This window comes from Mirounga leonina, unplaced genomic scaffold (genome assembly GCF_011800145.1).
Source record: "Mirounga leonina isolate KUSES-001 unplaced genomic scaffold, KU_Mleo_1.0 Mir_94, whole genome shotgun sequence".
NCBI lineage: Eukaryota > Metazoa > Chordata > Mammalia > Carnivora > Phocidae > Mirounga > Mirounga leonina.
In genome coordinates, this window is record NW_023270855.1 from 49,408,282 (window position 1) to 49,426,354 (window position 18,073).

The 18,073-nt window shown below is 61.0% G+C and overlaps 1 protein-coding gene across 3 annotated transcripts in view; it reads left to right on the forward strand.

Moving 5' to 3' along the window:
* The window catches only part of RFX1 (regulatory factor X1), a 32,206-nt gene that overhangs the window by 11,223 nt on the left and 2,910 nt on the right, over positions 1-18,073 (forward strand). For all 3 annotated transcript variants that reach the window (XM_034996371.1, XM_034996372.1, XM_034996373.1), the window contains 14 exons: positions 5,143-5,252; positions 5,474-5,557; positions 6,254-6,361; positions 7,336-7,452; positions 8,557-8,652; positions 10,227-10,321; positions 13,060-13,441; positions 14,987-15,168; positions 16,153-16,272; positions 16,360-16,475; positions 16,706-16,824; positions 16,929-17,038; positions 17,362-17,513; positions 17,597-17,694. In XM_034996371.1, the coding sequence (XP_034852262.1) occupies positions 5,143-5,252; positions 5,474-5,557; positions 6,254-6,361; positions 7,336-7,452; positions 8,557-8,652; positions 10,227-10,321; positions 13,060-13,441; positions 14,987-15,168; positions 16,153-16,272; positions 16,360-16,475; positions 16,706-16,824; positions 16,929-17,038; positions 17,362-17,513; positions 17,597-17,694 (1,889 nt within the window). The remainder of the gene's footprint in view (positions 1-5,142; positions 5,253-5,473; positions 5,558-6,253; positions 6,362-7,335; positions 7,453-8,556; positions 8,653-10,226; positions 10,322-13,059; positions 13,442-14,986; positions 15,169-16,152; positions 16,273-16,359; positions 16,476-16,705; positions 16,825-16,928; positions 17,039-17,361; positions 17,514-17,596; positions 17,695-18,073) is intronic.

The following is an 18,073-nucleotide window of genomic DNA, read 5'->3' on the forward strand; positions in this document are numbered from 1 at the left end:
TGGGCTGTCGCCCTGAACCCCAGCCACCTTTGACCCATCTGCTCAGGATTGAATGGGCCTCTCAAGCCAGCATGGCCAAATGGAACCCTGGATTTTCCCCTCATCCGGTCCACCCTCTTTTGAGACTTCTTCATCCTAATAAATACCACCCCCAGTCCTGGGTCAGCATGGATTCCTGTCTTACCCATTCTTGAGCAAGACCTCTTGGCTCCATCTCCTACATGCTGCCAGAACCCACCGCCTCTCCCACCTCCACGGCCCCTACCCTGGTCCAGCCTCTGCCCTCGCCGGTCACAGTCCACCCCCGCAGCGACCAAGAGGGAGCCCATCACAACCCAGTTCAACCCAGAAGATTCTGAGGCAGGTGGCCCTGGGGACACTCTCTGAGAAGCCCTGACCTTGGCTTTCTCATCTGAGGAGAGCTGGCCCCCTGTGGCCCCTCCCACAAGGGAAGGGCTTTAAAAACTCCACACTTCCTGTATCCCCCCTGCTGACAATTTCCTGGCCTCCCAACTCTGGTCTGGGAGGCCCGCCAGCCTCCCGGCGCCCCCCGCCCCCCCGCCCCCTCCCACACCTGCTCCAGCCCTGCTGGCCTTCCCGCAGCTCCAAAACCCACAAGGCTCAGTCTGGCCCGCAGGTCTTTGCACTCGCGGTGCCCTCTGCCTGGAGCACTCCCGTCCCAGACCTCCTGGTGGCTCGTCCCTTGTGTTCTGGTGTCGGTTCAGTGCCACCTCCCTGATGCCCACACCTCCCCACCTCCACTGCTCACTCCCTGTGTCCTCACTTTGCTTTGTTTTTCTTCTTCTTCTTTTTTTTTTTTTAAAGATTATTTATTTATTTATTTGAGAGAGAGAGAATGAGAGACAGAGAGCATGAGAGCGGGGAGGGTCAGAGGGAGAAGCAGACTCCCTGCCGAGCAGGGAGCCCGATGCGGGACTCGATCCCGGGACTCCAGGATCATGACCCGAGCCGAAGGCAGTCGCTTAACCAACTGAGCCACCCAGGCGCCCTGCTTTGTTTTTCTTCTTAACACTCATTATCACCTGAAGTGATGACGAGCGCAGTGATGTCCATCCCCTTGTCCCTGAGGGCAGGGCTCTGTACACTGAGTCTCTGTGGCATGAACGCCCATGCGAAGGCTGGCCTGACCCATCACAGCCCTCCCAGTCTGTCGGCCCTGGGCAGCTAGGAGCAGGTGGGAGGCCTTGCCTGCACTGGCTAGAGGACTTTGGCCAGCCTCCAGGGCATCCGATTGGCCCTCGACCTCCCGGGTGCTGGCTTTGGCTGCTTTGGGGGGGCCGGGGTCCTCAGGGCAAGGGTCTGGAAAAGGCACATGGCTCCAGGCCCCAGAGCACCCCAACTCCTGGCACATTCCTCGCCCCCCCTCAGCCTCTCCAGCTCTTCCTGGTGCATGCCCAGGCAGTCCCTGGGGCTTACAGGCCAAGGCCTTTGTCCCCCGCCGCCCCCGTCCGATCCCCCATTGCACTGTGGGGCTGCTCTGTGGGGGTGGGCTGCAGTGAATGGCCTGCTGGTGTGACTCTCGGATTCCTTCTTTGGTCTTGTGGCACCTTGATGGTCTTTCACAGGGGTCCTGGGGACTTTCTTTTCCCTGCTGCTCCCTGTTCTGGTGGTAGTGAGGCTGTCCCCCGGAGGGTGACTGGGTGATGCTTCCTCAATCTGTTCTGAGGAAGAGGGGGTTGGCTGCACCTGTCACTCTACTTGCTGCCCCATTGACCCCTCCCCCATCCCCTTGCAGTGATTTCCCAGCGCTTCTCCATGACCCTCTCCTGGGTTAGTGTCCCTTTCCATCTAAGGGTGGCCTTTGGGCCACTTGAGCCCGTCCCAGGCATGGCGGGGGTCGGGGACGTACCTGAGACCAGTAAAGGCGCCTGGGGCTCCTCCAGAGCAGAGCAATCTGAGCTGACCAGGGACCCAGGGAGACGCAGGGAGGAGATGGGCGGGGGGTGGTGGGGGGAGGGGGGGGCTGGACCCAACCTGGAGCCCAGGCTAGAATCCGGCTGAGAATGACACCACAGGCAGCTCGTCCAGCCCAATCCCTGTGGGCTCTGCCCTGAGGTGTCTGTGGAGGTGATGGGAAGGCAGCTCAAGTTTCCCTGCTCAGCAACAGCCCTCTAGATCGGAAGTCCCTGTCCTCACAGTCTGTCAGCCTCTCGCCCGACACTCGAGGTGTAAGGAGGGCACTGTGGGTCCTGGCAGCCACCCCCAGGAAGGTGAAACCAAGCCTGCCCGCAGCTGACAGGGCTGGGCTCAAGGAGCGTCTGGGGCCAGCCTTCCTTCCCTGCTTCTCTCACACTTGGAGTCTTTGCGAGTCCAGCACGGCTTGTGTCCGTGAGAGAGATGGGGGCGGGGGGTGTTTGTCAGCATCTCCAAGCACAGATGGGGAAACCAAGGTCAGGACAGACAAGGGACCCAGGACGCACAGGCCCCCCTCAGGAGCCCCGGACTGAAGTCACCTCCAGGAACAAAGGATCAGGAGGGAGGGAGCCAGACTGCCCCGCCCATCGTCCCTGAGGAGTAGGGTCCCAGCTCGTAATCAGGCCTCTCGGCCTTCTCTCAGTCTTCCCCCTCATAGCTCACAGCATTGGAGATGTGAGCGGGTCTCAGTGGGGAAGTGCAGGGCCCAGGGAGGAAGAGATGCTCATCAGATTGAGGGACAGGAAATCAGCTGCCACTTCCTGACTACAGACTTGAGACTGGGGCCCTCCCTGGTCTCATGCACATGCCCAGCATGGAGAAGGCAGACAGACAGATGCAGAGGCTCGCAGACTTCATACCCCAACCCCCAACACACACACACACACACACACACACAGAGCAAGGGCAAGACACGGGTAGACAGGGACACACACACACAGGAAGCCTCTCATCCAGACGGTAGACTCTGGAATCTCACCTGCTTATCCTCATGGTACAGCCCGACATGCCTGGCAGATGTGGGGATCCCAGCCTTGAGGGCCATCCCAGACTGTTTCCTGGGGCTTCCCCATCCCAGGCAGATCCCTGATCTCAGCAGGTCCCCAGGCCTCCCAAATACTAAGGGTCCCACTGACGGAAGGATCAGCCTTGGTGTTTTCATCTGAGCCTCTGGGCCTAGGAGGTAGCTGGGGCCAGCCCCCCACTCACTGCCCACCCTGAACTAGGCAAACCTGCCCGAGGCTGCCGCAGTTGGGTGCCATTCCTTGGGCTGGGCCTGGCTCCCTGTGTCCCACAGACACCCAGGTGTGCTGGGGCCCCTCACGTGACTTAGGGCTTTCTCAGGTTTCTCCCCAGGGGCCCATCTCAGTGAGGGCTACCTCCCTCACTGCTCACAGAAGCCTAAGTGGGTGCAAGGGAAGATTCTAGCCAAACGTAGGAAATGGTGTCTCCTGGAATTGGCTGCGGAGGCAGCTGGCCAAGTAGGCCTGAGGTGGTTCCAGTGCCTGTCCCACATGTGGCCAATGGGAGGCTTCCTCCAACACCACCTCCCGCATCTGGCCACCACTCCCCCTACACCCAGTACATAACACATTCATGAGCTCTGACCCAGACTTGGTCCCTGAGATTCTTGCATCTACCTGGGACTGCCCTTCTGCCCTGGCCAGGCCCCTCTCCCTGTGTCCCCACATAGCTGAGGCCCAGCTCCTCACTTTGGAGGGTGAGGATGCTCTGGTCCTTACGGCGTTCCCATAGATCCTCACCTTACTGTTCACCACTGCCCTTGGGGTGTCAGCCCAAGCATGACCTGAAGCTCTAGATTCCATGCACAATGTGAGGTTTATGTGGGCACAGATAATGGGCCAGAATCCTGGCTTGTCAGTTCCCAGCTGGGCAGATCACTTCCTCTCTCCCAGTCTCTCGCCTTATCCGATAACGGGGGTAATAAAAGTTCCTTCTGTCTCCAACTACCCAGGAAGACCCTAGCACAGCAGCTGGGGCACTGGAAGCACTCTAGTCACTCCTATTACTCCTTGCCCACCACCCTCCTGTCCTGCCAGGGGACCCCCCAGGAGGTGGCACTGGGACCTTGGCTCCTGGTAGCACATTGGAGGAAGGGCAGGCACATATGCTCCCCACAGCCCCAACCTGGCCTCTGGAACTGCTGGGAGCAAGCCAGGACACACGGAAGGGGCAGGATGAATGGTGTCCTGGCTGGGGTGGGGGGCCTCCCATCCAGCATCTCTCAGGGACACTTGCCCTCTGTGCCTCTCCCCTTCTCAGCTCCCTTGTTAATCACTCAGTGAGATGTGCATGAAACTTGACCTGTGCCCGCCCAATAGTATCTCCGGGTACCAGCCTCCCTCCTGACTTCATAGCAAGGCCCCAGCCCAGAGAAGGCCCTGCTTCGGCCGTGCCTGCTCAGAGGAGAGTGTTTATTCCAAGAGGGCAGCTGGGGAGCTCTGCATCCACCGGGGGGATTAGCTCCCCAAGGTTGCGGGTATAAAGCCGCCCACGTACCCTGCTGTTCCCAAAGAGGTGGGCAAGGAGTGAGGAGTGTGGGGCAGGTTTCCCTAGATAGACGGGGGCAGGAGGGAGGTAGGGGCACCATGTTCTACGATTGCCGCTTCTCGGCTGCCTGTCAGCGTGAGTACCTGCCTGCCCCCCTCCCAGCCCCCTCCTGCCCCCATCCCACTGAGGACAGGGAAGCTGGGACAGTGGGGAGGGAGGGGGTGCTTGGCCACAGGCTGGCAAGGCCTTCTAGGGTCACTCTTCTGACCACCTTCTATTCCTGGGAAGCCAGGAGTCATCTTGAAGAAGGTGGCCCCAGCACCTTGGTCCTTCTAGGGCTGCTGAGACCCCAGGATAGGAGGCCAGTTCCACAAATCCTATCTGTTGGGAAAAGGGATCCAGCCCTCCGGGCCTCTGCTGCATCTGCTCCTCAGTCACCCCTTCTGGTCTGGCTTTGGGACGAGGAGAGGTGGGGTGGGGTGGGGCTGCTTCTGCATGTCAAGGATCCTAGGGCCTTATGGCTCACCCCAGTGGGCAGTGTCAGGGCCGGCCAGGAGGCAGGCAGGATTGTTGGAGAGGCCCGGCCCTGTCAGGGATCCGCTTCAGGCTCCACCGTCCATTCTCATGGGCTCGGGCTCAGGCTCAGGGTGGGGGTGGGGACAGCAGGGGGAGCTGACCCAGTGACCCCTCCTCCAGAAGGCGCTATGCGGGCCAGTGAGACTGTATCGGAGGCCAGCCCAGGCTCCACAGCCAGCCAGACCGGAGTCCCCACTCAGGTGGTTCAGCAGGTGCAGGGCACCCAGCAGGTAGGATACACTCCTCCCCCGGGGGCGGGTTGGGAGGGTACATGAGAGGGGCAGCGGTGACCGTGGCCATGGGAACTTGGCCTCCCGTCCTGCCCCGCTGCCAGAGCCGTCTGCTCCCATGTTCTTACCAAGCTGTTCACTTCAGCCACCCTCCACCCACCTGGGCCAGGCCTCCCCGGGGAAGCTGGCATGGCTCAGGTCCTTACTCCTTGCCCCTACAGCGTCTGCTGGTCCAGACGAGCGTGCAGGCCAAGCCGGGCCACGTGTCACCCCTCCAGCTCACCAACATCCCAGTGCCCCAGCAGGTAAGGCTGCCACACCCGGCCCAGCCCTCACAGCCTCCCCCAGGGGGCACAGCCAACTCCCTGTGGCCTGCTCAGATCTGCCCTCACCAGCAGCAAGGACATAGGCTCCGTCTGGGGGCCTCTGCGCCTGCTGCCTCCAGCGAGTGAGACCATGGCAGTCAGGGCCCATCGGGGAAGGACCACCTGCATGAGTTCTCTTAATAGACACAACTGAGGAGTTGCAGTAAGGAAGGTGACTTTCAGGTCCAGCCCGTGTCTCAAAGCAGAGAACCCCTGCCAGTTAGGAGCCAGGAGCCCGTAGCTAGCACAGGGACTGAGTGCGTGGCAGTGGTCTGTTCCCCAGAAGGCTGTGAGCAGGGTGGGGGGGCTCAGCACAGAACGGGGCAAAGTCCTGTCAGGCTTCAAGGGTGGGAGCCGATTCCGCATGGCCTGTGGAGCCAGGCTCCCTGGACACAGACCCTCGCTCTGCCACTTGCTGGTTCCAGGACCTCGGGCGAGGACTCTGGCCATCCTGAGTCTCTCTGTCACCGTCTGTGAAGTGGGGTTGGTGTCAGTGCTGTACTGGGACTGTTGGGGCAGTTCCGGGAGCTAACAGGTGTGTGGCACTAGGACATCGCCTGGTACGGTGCCAGATGCTCAGGAAAGCCGGGCGAGCTGTTGTGAGTCAACTGTGGTCCTTTTCCCTCCTGGCTCTAGGCTCTCCCCACGCAGCGTCTGGTGGTGCAGAGCACAGCCCCAGGTGGCAAGGGTGGCCAGGTTTCCCTGACGGTGCATGGCCCCCAGCAGGTGCACTCACCCCCTGAGGTAGGTCGTGGCCCCATCAGCTGCCCTCCCTGAACCTCTCTCCCCAGGTTGGCCATGTACCCCCAGAGTATACTTGGAGGGGTCCCTGCCCCCCAAGCCCACTTGCTCCTCCAGAGTCCTTGTTCAGCCCAGGTTGGGTAGCTTGGCTGCCTGATTCATGGCCCCGCTGGCTCCAGGAGGAGGAGGTAGCTTCCCCCCCAGGTTGAGATGGGCCTCACAGCTCCACTTCAGGACTCTGTATCCCAGGAAGGAAAGGAGGCCCCCCAGCCCCGCTTAGGGCTGGTAGAGGCTCTTCCTCAGACTACAAGGGTGGGTTCTGGGGACCTGCCCCCCGACACCAACGAGGGTGTTGGAGGCAAGCAGGCCATGGGTGGCTGGGAGCATGGGTGGCAGCATCAGGAGCTTGGGGTCAGACCCCCAGCTCAGCCGTTCTTCCTGGGGGACTCTGGCCAGGCCCGTGGGGCCTTCTGAGCCCAGTGTTTTCTATGTGTAAAACAGCTAATGATACGAAGTGCCACAGCATGGCCCAGAGCCAACAGGGACCTGTAGCCAGTCCGGGGTCAGTGCCTGGCGCTACCACTCAGCTGTGTGGCCTTGGGACGTCCCTTCCCATCTGTGCTTTAGCAACCTCATCTGTTACGTGGGGATTCCCTCACCTAACCCTCCTCACCTCAGGGCTGCAGTCTCTCTGATTGTGGAGGCAACGGGTGACCTCTGAGCTGAGGCCATCTTCGCTGGGGAGGATGGGTCCCCCTACCAGTACCTCTGGGCCGGATCCCCAGCTTTGCCTGGGAGCAATCGGGGCAGGGACTAGGCATTCGGGTTCATGGGATTCGGCCGGTTACCAACCTAGGAGGTTGAGACCTCTACGGCCTGCCACCCTCCCCAAACAGCTCTTGGGAGAGCCCTCCTGAAAAGGGTTTTGTCAGGGCCTGGGTGCCCAGACGACGCCCCCATGTCTCCTTCCCTTGCAGCGGTCACCGGTGCAGGCCAACAGCTCCTCCAGCAAGACGGCTGGGGCCCCCACGGGCACAGTGCCACAGCAGCTGCAGGTCCATGGCGTTCAGCAGAGTGTCCCCGTCACCCAAGAGGTGCCAGGCCAAGGCGGGCAGTGGCTGGGGCAAGGGGTCCTGGCCAGGCAGCCTCTGCAGCGTCCTTGACTGTCTGTGGGAGCCAAGCAGATGGGGGTACAGCCTCAGCAGGCCCCCCGGGCCTTTGGCAAGCGCCTCTTCCTCACTCCAGACTCAGCATCCTTGTCTAAATAATGGCTTCTGCCCTGGGAGCCTGGGGGTAGGGTGGTCGGGGCTGCTGGGGGATGAAATCTGGTCCTCACGGGTGCTGGACAGGCGCTGAAAACTCTGAGAAACAACCTGGCCTCTTTGGGCCCAGTTGCCTGGAGAAAGCCCCAAGGCCAAGTCCTGGCTTACCCCTAAGGAGCTCAGGGGGAGGCCCAAGCTCCAAATCCACGGCCAGCCTTTGGGAGGGGCAGAGGCTCTTCCTCAGACTACAGGGTGGATTCTGGGGACCCCCAGAGGCTATTGCTCTGAGCTGTCAGTGATGGCAGCTGGAGCAGGTGAAGTGGCAAGGGGTGTCTGCCATCTGGTTGTTATCACTCCAGTTGCGGGGTTCCAAACTCCTTGGAAAACCAGATGAAAGCCATAGACTCTTCCCCTAAAGGAAAGCAGAAACGTCACTCTGAAGGATTCACAGATGTTCCTGCTGCGTACCACAGACCCTCGGACCATCCAGGCCTGGGTTTGAGTTCTAATCCACCACTCAGCACCAGCCCCCCACCCCACCCCAGCGTCTGTCCTTCACTGTGTGCCCTGAGGGTGATATCAGGATCTCCGCAGCACCATGGATGTGGGGGTGTGGGATAACCCATGGAGAGAGCAAGGGGGGACAGCAAGGACTCCCTCACTCAGACCCAAGTTCAACTTCAGTTCTGACACTTCCTGTTGGCCTCACTTTGATGAGCCTCTGTTCACATGGGTAACTGGGTGCCCAGAGTGAACATAGCGATGAATCTAAAAGGGCGAGCAGGGAAAAGCTGCAGAATGGTGGCTTCTTTCTCACCAGGCTGCCCTGACGCTTACATGGGTTCCTGTGGGCATGGGGCGGGGGAGACTCGGGGATGGGTGGGCCACCAGGGGCACCACGGTCACCACAGTCTGACCTGCCTTTTCCCTCCTCAGAGGTCCGTGGTCCAAGCCACTCCACAGGCGCCCAAAGCCGGCCCCGTGCAGCAGCTCACGGTGCAGGGGCTCCCGCCAGTTCACGTGGCTCAAGAGGTGCGTGCCTCCTCCACCTGCCTCTGGGCAAACTGGGACTGGGCCCGGGCTGGGCTGGGGAGGGGTGCAGGCCCTTCAGGCCGCGGGGAGGGAATGGAGCTGGGGATCCTCGAGGGCCCCAGCCCCGCTCCAGGCTCCACCTGGGGCTGTGGGCTGCAGACTCGGTCTTGGAGCCTTCCCACTTTCCCCACCCCCGGGCACCTGTCAGTTCAAGGGCCCAGGTTTTGCTAAGAGAGGGATCTGGATTCTCCCCTCCCAGAGACACCGGGTGGGAGACCTGTCGGGTTGCTGGTGAGCTCAGCGACCCGGTGGGCTGGGCGGCGGAGGCCTGGCGCCCCGCCCGCGGCCGCCCCCGGTGACCCCCCAGTGTCTCTGTTTGTCCTCCAGAGCTCAGGCAGTCAGTTTCCCGCTAGGAAGGCAGAGCAGCAGGAGCCCCGGCCCACGCCGCCGCCGGAGCCGCCGCCCCGGCCACGCACGCCCGGGCCCCGGCCGAGCGCGCTGGCCCCGGAGCCGCCGCCGCTCCCGCCCGCGTGCAGCGGCGAGGTCCCGCAGCTAGGCAGCCCCGAGCCGCCGCCGCCCCATTACGAGCCGGGCGCCGAGCAGTGGGTGGAGCTGGTGGGCGTGCTGCCCCCGCACCTGCTCCTGCCGCAGCAGAAAGTGGTCTTCGAGCCACTGCCCGGGCTCCCGGCCCGAGCCAGCCCCGACCAGAGGGTCAGGATCCAGAGAGTCCCCCAGGTGCTAGTGTTCGGCACGGCCGCCACGGCCCTCAAAGTAGGTGGCGGACGTACGGGCGGGGGGCATCGGGCGGGCGGGGGCGGGATCCGCCGGCCCCGGCCCGCGCCCGGCCCCGGGCTGCCCGTCAGGCCCTGCAAGCCCTGAAGCCCCCTCCCCCGCACCTCGGCGCGGCCAGTCTGGGGACCCGCCTCTGACCCCACCCCCACCCCCAAGGCGGGTTCCAGGTCCCGGGCTCCGCTCCCACAGACGGGTGGGGGGATGGGGTGGGAAACTCAGGCCCCGCCCCTGAGGCCCTGTCAGTCATTCCAGGTTCCGTCCCCCAAACCGGGGCCCCACCCCTGACCTCTGACTCCGCCCCTAACATCCTGTACTTAGTTTCCAGGCCGCGCCCCTGCAGACAGGGATCCTTCCCTTGATGCAGGCTCCACCCGCGAGGCCCTGTTTGTACGTAGTTTCAGGCTTTAACTTTAGCTTTAGCGACAGCCTTGTCCCAGTGGTTGGCTCTACTCCTGGGATCCAACGTTCACACCCGCAGTAGGACTCTGGGGTCCCTCAGCCCTCCTCACCTCAGGCCCCACTCTTGCTGTCCCCAGCCTAAGCACAGAGTCTTGGCTTCTCCTGACACAGCTTCGCCTGATTCCCAGCCCTGGCTGAGACTGCAGCCCTTGGGCCTCTGACCCCTGGCCCTGTCCAGGATGTGTCCAGAAAGCCCAGAAATGCAACCTTCCAGCCGGGGAGCCAGGCATCCTTGTGAGCTTGGACAGCCACCGGCCCTTTAGGGACAGAGGCAGAGGAGTGGGTCCACCCCTGACCTTCTGTGTGCCCTCCCCCCACACCAGGTGCAGCAGCTCCAGCAGGTGCCTGTCCCACACGTGTACTCCAGCCAAGTGCAGTATGTGGAGGGCGGTGACGCCAGCTACACGGCCAGTGCGATGTGAGTGGGCAGAGGGCTGTGGGAGGGGACAGCAGGTGAGATCTAGGTCTGCCCAGGATCCTGCTAGGACTTGAGGCCTGAGTCCGAGCCCCAAGCAGACCAGCCAGACTTCAAGGCCTCGGGTGGCAGGTGGTGGGTGCTTCCCAAGGATAGCCAGCAGCCATCTGGCAGGGGCAAAGCAGAGGGGACCCTCACAGCTTGGGAAAGGCATCCCAGTATCAGTTAGGGCTTTGGAGTCAGATGGGCCTGGTTTTTAGAAAAGGAAAAAGAAAATTTAATTTTTACAAGACAGAATTTTTTAAGTAAGAGGGAATGTTAAACAGTGAAAAGGAAATCTTCACTGCCGACCCCAACCCTGCTCCAAAGGAGGTGCTGTGACCCGTTTCTTTGTTTCCTCCCAGAGATACTCTGAGAATAGAAACTACCCCCTTTTTTGTGCAGAAACAGGCAAAGTGTTCTGTCTCTTATTTCTTACCCCAGCTGTGTATGTTGACACTCTTGCGAGTTTCTCTGAGCGGCCCCCAGTCACCCTGTTTAACGGCTGCGTGGTGCCCCACTGTGCAGATGGAGCATGGACGACGTAGCCAGTCGTCCTGGGGTGACCCCTGCTCCCTGCTGCACACACAGACACCGGGCAGATGCCACGCCCCAGGCCTGCCCTCGAGCCAGCTCTGGCTCCTTCTTGTCCAGGACCCTCCGCACACCACCTTCCCCCTCCCATCGTCCGTAGTAATAATTCCAGGATTAAGTGATTGTTGTTTTAATTTTTGGAAGTTTTCATTGGTTTTCTTTACATTTGTCTGTTGTTGGTTTTTTTTCTTACATCCCCACCCCTGTCCCATGTGGGCATGATGCTGGGGATTCGCTCCTAGAGCATCTCGGTCCCTGGGTCATGATGCTGTGGCAGATCCCAGGGGGCATGACCCTGGCACCTGAGTCATGGTCCATGGCATCCAGCTACCTCATAGTTCTGTTGATGTATTTCCGGTGCTGCCAGTCTCTTAGCCTTGCAGTTGGCCAGAGTGGGTGGGGAGCACAGAGGGCATTCCGGAAAAGAGTGCGGCCCCCTAGGGCCTCCAGGGGTGTTAGAAGCAGAGCTGAGGCACAAGCCCCAGCCTTGTGGTGCCATGCCGGCTCCTTGTGCCTCCCCCGGTAGCATCTGTCCTTTGCTTCTGTTTGAATTCTTCCCTCCGTGATTAGGATGTGTGATCGCACGTAGCCCGTCACTGCCGTCAGATTCTTCCGCCGTGCGAAGTCGTTAGCGGCGTTGTGTCTTCTGTCTCTCTCTTGTGGTGGATTTTTACTGGGTTCCCAGCCCTTCGGCAGCCTGGGTTCCCACCCTGGCCAAAGCCACAGGCCCTGCTCCTCTGTCCCTGGCTCTGTCCAGGCGGCGTCCAGAGACGCACACATTCAGTCAGTCATTCAGCAGATAGTTACCGAAGCCACATTTTGGAGCATGTGGGGCGCCGGGCCGGGCCGGGCCAGCTGTGGCCCCTGCCTGGTGCTGCTCCCTGCCCCTTACGGTCACGTGGACCAGGGTGCTTCGATCAAGAGCTGCATCTTGGTGTCCATCAGGCAGGGGGCTCACCTCGGTGACCACGCCTCCCGCCATTCCCCCCCCCCACCCCCCGTCCCTCTCTTTGCTGCCTCCCTCCCCCGCTTCCTTCAGGAGACTTCCAGCGGTGCCTTCTGAGGCAGGCCTTGCTTCCTTTTGGGATTTTTAACATTTGATGTTATTTTTAGTCACTAATACGTCAAGAGGGCTCTGAAATCAAAACTGTGCCCCACGATGTCTTGTGCGACACCTGCCACCCTCCATGGGGCCTCCACCGCCACGGAAGCAGACGGACATATGAAATGGGGCTTCATCTCCCCCCTCTTCCGGAAATCCTTACTTTTGTCTGGATCCTTACTTTTTGCCATCCTTACTTTCCCCCCACTTCTTCCATTCACCTGACAGAATGTTCTGGAGCTTCTTCTTTGGCAGGACCTTCCTTTTTCTCTGTCACCTGTCCATAGGATCCTGTCACCTTTCACTTAACATTCCTCTAAAGATAGCCCCATTATGTTCCCTCTCTTGTGACGACCTCAGCCTCACGCCTGCATCCTCTGACTTAGGTCCTGGGATGGCCTGAGAAGGCTGCAGGGCACGATATGTCGCTGCCTCAAAGGGACATGCCTCTACACTCCAAAAGTCATCGCTGAGTGGCTCCCCGGGGGGGGGTCACTGGATGCAGAAATAGAAACCCCCTCCCCTTCTCCAGCACCCTCTTCCTGCCTCATTTACCACCTGGGCACCGCCCACCTTCTGCAGTGCCCTTGACTGACCTTCGTGCTTGCTTCTCCTCTGGCTTCCCCACCACCACGTTAAGCCCCGGGCAGGGCCTCCTCTGTCTTACCCACCGCTGGCTCTGCAGTGCCTAGAACAGTGTCCAGCATCAGTAGGTACTCAGTCTTTTTTTCTTGGATTGACTGAAGTGTGGGGCCTGTTCCGAGTGACCTCGCCGCTCCGTCTTGGCTTCTTCCCATCTGACATGTGGACTCCCATGCCAGGGGCCACTTGGACGATTAAATGAGAAATTGTGCCGCACCAGGCCCTGGGGAGGGGGGTGCCTGGTCCCGCATAGCTGGCTGACTGTTGGCTGCCTCGGGGCTGCCGCTCCCCGCCCCCCCGCCCCGCAGGAGCCCCCTCCGTCGGACCCCTGGCCCTCTGACTCCTCCCTCTGCTTCTGTCCCAGCCGCTCCAGTACCTACCCCTACCCGGAGACGCCGCTGTACACCCAGACCGCGGGCGCCAGCTACTACGAGGCCGCGGGCACCGCCGCCCAGGTCAGCACGCCCGCCACCTCCCAGGCGGTGGCCAGCAGCGGCTCCGTGCCCATGTACGTGTCCGGCGGCCAGGTGGTCGGCAGCTCCACCAGCAGCGGGGCTGGGGCCAGCAACGGCGGCGGCGGCGGCGGCGGCGGGGGCGGCGGCGGAGGCAGCGGCGGCGGGGGAGGCGGCGGCGGGGGGGGCGGCGGCGGCGGCGGCGGAGCGGGCACCTATGTGATCCAGGGCGGCTACATGCTGGGCAGTGCCAGCCAGTCCTACTCCCACACCACCCGTGCCTCGCCAGCCACTGTAAGTACCACCTCGGGCCCCAGCAGAGGCCCGCAGTGGGAGGAGGGGGGCTGAGGGGGAAGGAGGGGAGGGCGGTGGGGTGGGCGTGGTCAGTCGCCACCATCACCACCGTAACCGTGGCACCAGAGTCCTCAGATGCAGATATTCTGGGATCAGATCCTCGCTGGGTAGCCTCAGACAAGTTACTCAGCCTCTCTGGGCCTCAGCTCACATGCATGAAGCTGTTAGAGCAGTGCCCCAAGGGGCTTGTCTCCTGTGACTGTATAAAACTGAGGATGGTGGGTGTGGAGCAAGGGGTGGGAAAGGCGGGCACCAGCATGGGGGGAGCTGCCCTGAGCAAGGTTCTTTGTGCATCCGGAAGGCAGCGAGATGACCTCTCTCTGCCCAGACATGGGCTGTATGCAGTTGCTTGGGGAGGGCCCCTCGCTGGCTCTGTGACTGTGGACGGGTCAGGGCCGGGTGGTCCCGTGGCGGTCCTTGTCCTCTTGGAGCTTGGGGTCTGGGGTGATTTTAACTACCGCCCTTTGACCTAGCAACCCATCCTGGACTACATAATCAAGACAGAAACTTTCTCGGAAAGCAGGCAGACCCTCCCTTATACACCCATGCAGCCCGGCTTCTAGTGTTTTTTTAAATGCTGGCTGTGACCCACCTAACTGATTTCATGATCCCGTAACGCGTCCTTACCTGAAGTTTTCAAACATGGTTCACTAGAACAGTGCTGTGCTGCAGAACATTTTCCAGTGACGGAAATATTCCGTCTGTGCTGTTCAGTGTAGAGGCCTCTGGCCACGTGTGGCTAGTGAGCACCTAAAATGTGGCTGGAGTCACCAAGGAACTGAGTTGCGTTTGTTTTTCTTTCTTTCTTTTTTTTTTTAGAGACAGCGAGAAAGGGAACACAAGCAGGGGGGGTGGGAGAGGGAGAGCAGGCGCCCGCGTTTGTTTTTCTTTAAACTATTTTGATATAATCATAGATTCATAGGAAGTTGCAAAAATAGTACAGGGAGATCCTATGGCCGCCCCCCCCCCCAACCCGGTTACCCCACTGCAGTACAGTCTGGAATCAGGAAACTGGGTTTGCTACAGTGTGGCTGTCTACTTATATCTTTTTATCACGGGTATGCATTTGGGAAACCACCACTACGGTCAAGATGCAGAACTGTTCCATTGCCTCAAAGATCGCCCTCCTGCTCTCCCTTCATAGTAACCTCTGCCCTGCTCCCTCCCGGCATCCCTAACCCCCAGCAACCATGAATCCGCTCCCCGTTTCTATAATGCTGTCATTCTGAGAATGTTCTATGAATCATCCTCCACATGACCTTTTGACATTGGCTTCTTCCACTCAGTATAAATTAAATAGCTGTATGTGGTTGGTGGCAACTCCATTGGACAGTGTAGTTCTAGAGAATTCCATGAGGTTTAGTCCCATCCCCCCCGCCGTGCTGTCAGGATCACAGTTGGAAATAGGTACAGAGAGGCCTTCGCAGGGAGCCCCCGAGAAACTGCAGTGACTCTTGGTGCTGTCTGTCCCTGGTGCGGCTGCAGGTTCAGTGGCTCCTGGACAACTACGAAACAGCAGAGGGGGTGAGCCTGCCGCGGAGCACGCTCTACTGTCACTACCTGCTGCACTGCCAGGAGCAGAAGCTGGAGCCCGTCAACGCCGCCTCCTTCGGCAAGCTCATCCGCTCTGTCTTCATGGGCCTGCGCACCCGGCGGCTGGGCACCAGGTGGGCCACCCACCCCCTGAAGCCACAAGGCCCGCCCCCACCCCAAGTTCTCCAGGGCCGTGACTCACTCTGCTCTAGCCCCACTGGCCCCCGCCTCTGACACACACGCACACCCACCCCAGGGCCTTTGCGCCAGCTCTGCCTTCTCCTTCCTGCGCTTTTCCTCGGTTCCTTACTCCAATGCCCCCTGGCCCCCTTAACCGAAACTGAAGCCTTCCCACCTGCCACCTCCCTGACACTCCCCACCACCCCCTTTCCTGCTTGCTTTCCCTCCTTACCGCGGAGCACTGTCCCACATGCCTTTTGTGTTGCTTTTCTTGTTGCTGATCTGGCTCCCAGTGCCGAGATGCACATACCTTGAGAGTGCGGGAGCTGCACACTGTTGGTGCTTTAATCAGCGCCTTCAAGTCTGAATTCATGTGGGAAGGAACAAGGGGCTTCCCCTGAACCCACCCTTCCCTTCTTCTCCTTTGCAACCCTCACACCTCCCTGGGGTGAGCCCTGCTCCTCTCTTGGGTCCAATTCCCGGCTTAAGTGTCCCCTCATTCACTTACACATGCATAACCCATGGGCAAAATACTGCGTCTGTCTGTGCCACAGTTTCTTCCTCTGTCCCCGGAGGGTGCCAGGAGCACCCTTCATAGGACGGGGATAAGGAACACGGGCATTTGCTTATGCTAAGTGCTCAGAACAGGGCCTGGCAAGTTGTTACAACTAGTAGTCAACAAGTACTTGGTGATTCCTGCCCCGTGCCAGGATCGGAGGTCGAGGAGTGCCCCAGATGCTGGCCCTGTCTTCTCAGAACTCAGTTGGCACTCACAGCCCCTGCCCTTCCCCAGCACAGCACCCCCTGACTCCGTGGAACATGGGTCTTGCCCCAGGCTATTTGGCCTCCAGGCAGGGGGAAACAGGGGTGATGTGAAGGTCCCCAGTGGACAACTGGAGGCCCCCCAGCCCAGCTCTCAGCCTCTGCCTCCCTCTCAGGGGCAACTCCAAATACCACTACTATGGCCTGCGCATCAAAGCCAGCTCACCCCTGCTGCGGCTGATGGAGGACCAGCAGCACATGGCCATGCGGGGCCAGCCCTTCTCGCAGAAGCAGAGGTAGGAGGATGGGGCCGGACCCTGTGCTGGCGGGCGGGGAGGGGCGTGCTGGCCTGTCTCAGTGCCCCAACCCCACCCCTTCTCCAGGCTCAAGCCCATCCAGAAGATGGAGGGCATGACCAACGGTGTGGCCGTGGGGCCACAGCAGGCCACCGGGCTGTCCGATATCAGCGCCCAGGTCCAGCAGTACCAGCAGTTCCTGGGTGAGAGCGCCCTGGCCCATGGGGCGGCATCCGGGCCGGGGTCTGAGGCCTCTGGAGAGCGTGCAGGTGGTTCCATCTGCCTTCCCAGAGCCTCCTCATTCCCCACTGCCCAGGGCAGACCCCCGCTTGGGAGGAAAGTGCTGACAACTTGATAAGATCCCAGGGAGAGCCTTGAGGGGGGCAGGCAGGTGGAGGATAAAGGGCCTCATGGTGTCCCCTCCTGCCTCCAGATGCCTCAAGGAGTCTCCCTGACTTCTCAGAGCTTGACCTCCAGGGCAAAGTGCTCCCCGAGGGCATCGGGCCTGGGGATATCAAGGCCTTTCAGGTCCTGTACCGGGAACACTGTGAGGTAGGGCAGCTGGGTGAGTGGGCAGGGGCGAGGGAAAGCCATGCTGCCGCCCCCCCCCTCCCCCCTGCCCCGCCACGTCCCTGAGCATCCGGCCTCCCCAACAGGCCATTGTTGATGTCATGGTGAACCTGCAGTTCACCCTGGTGGAGACGCTGTGGAAAACCTTCTGGAGGTACAACCTCAGCCAGCCCAACGAGGCGCCTCCGCTGGCTGTGTGAGTCCCTGGGGGCGGGGGGCGGATGGGGAGGAGGGAAAGGGGGACGGGCATGGTGAGAGTCAGCGCCCGGGGCTGGGGTAGCCAGACCTCGGACCTCAGGTGGAAGGGCGGTATCTGCCTGAGCCCTGCAGTTTGTGGGGTGCCCATGACCTCCTGACCCGCACTTCAGTGCTCGTGTATCAGTCCGACACTCAGTGCCTGGGATAGCACGCCTCGCTAAGCCATTTCCTCCCGGCAGCGGGCGTATAAGCTCCCCGTCTGACCCCGGGGGCGTCGGGCCCGTGTCAGCCTGACCTTGGGGCTGGGGCGGGTGTGCACAGGCACGACGAGGCTGAGAAGCGGCTGCCCAAGGCCAGCCTGGTGCTCCTCTCCAAGTTTGAGCCAGTGCTGCAGTGGACCAAGCACTGTGACAACGTGCTGTACCAGGGCCTGGTGGAGATCCTCATCCCCGACGTGCTGCGGCCCATCCCCAGTGAGTGCAGGACGGCCGCCCCGCCGCTGCCCCCCCCATCCCCCCCCTCCACAGTCCCGATCAGCCCCTGCTGCCGCCCGCAGGTGCCTTGACCCAAGCGATCCGGAACTTTGCCAAGAGCCTGGAGAGCTGGCTCACCCACGCTATGGTGAACATCCCTGAGGAGATGCTGCGTGTGAAGGTGAGGGTGTGACGGGGCTTCTGGGCACGGGCTCACGGAGGGGGCGCTGAGCGGCCAGCCTGGGTGCACAGCCCACATCCTGCCACCCGGCCGTGGGACTGCGGGCTGGGGGCCTTGGGCTCCTCTCCCTGATAGAGGCCATGGGATCTGTCTCCACGCGTGTCCCTCAGAGTGAGCTTTGGGTATTGCCTTCACAAACTGGCTTCCTCAGGTGCCCACTTCTGAAACACAACCCCTCTGTGGTGTTTTTGTACACAAACTACTCTGATGTGAGGAAGTAGATGTGATGTGCTTGCTCTCGAGCAAAAAAAGAAAAGGAAGAAAAATAAATAAAAATAAAAGGAAGAAAAGGGGGTTTTCATTGTCCTTAAAATGTCAA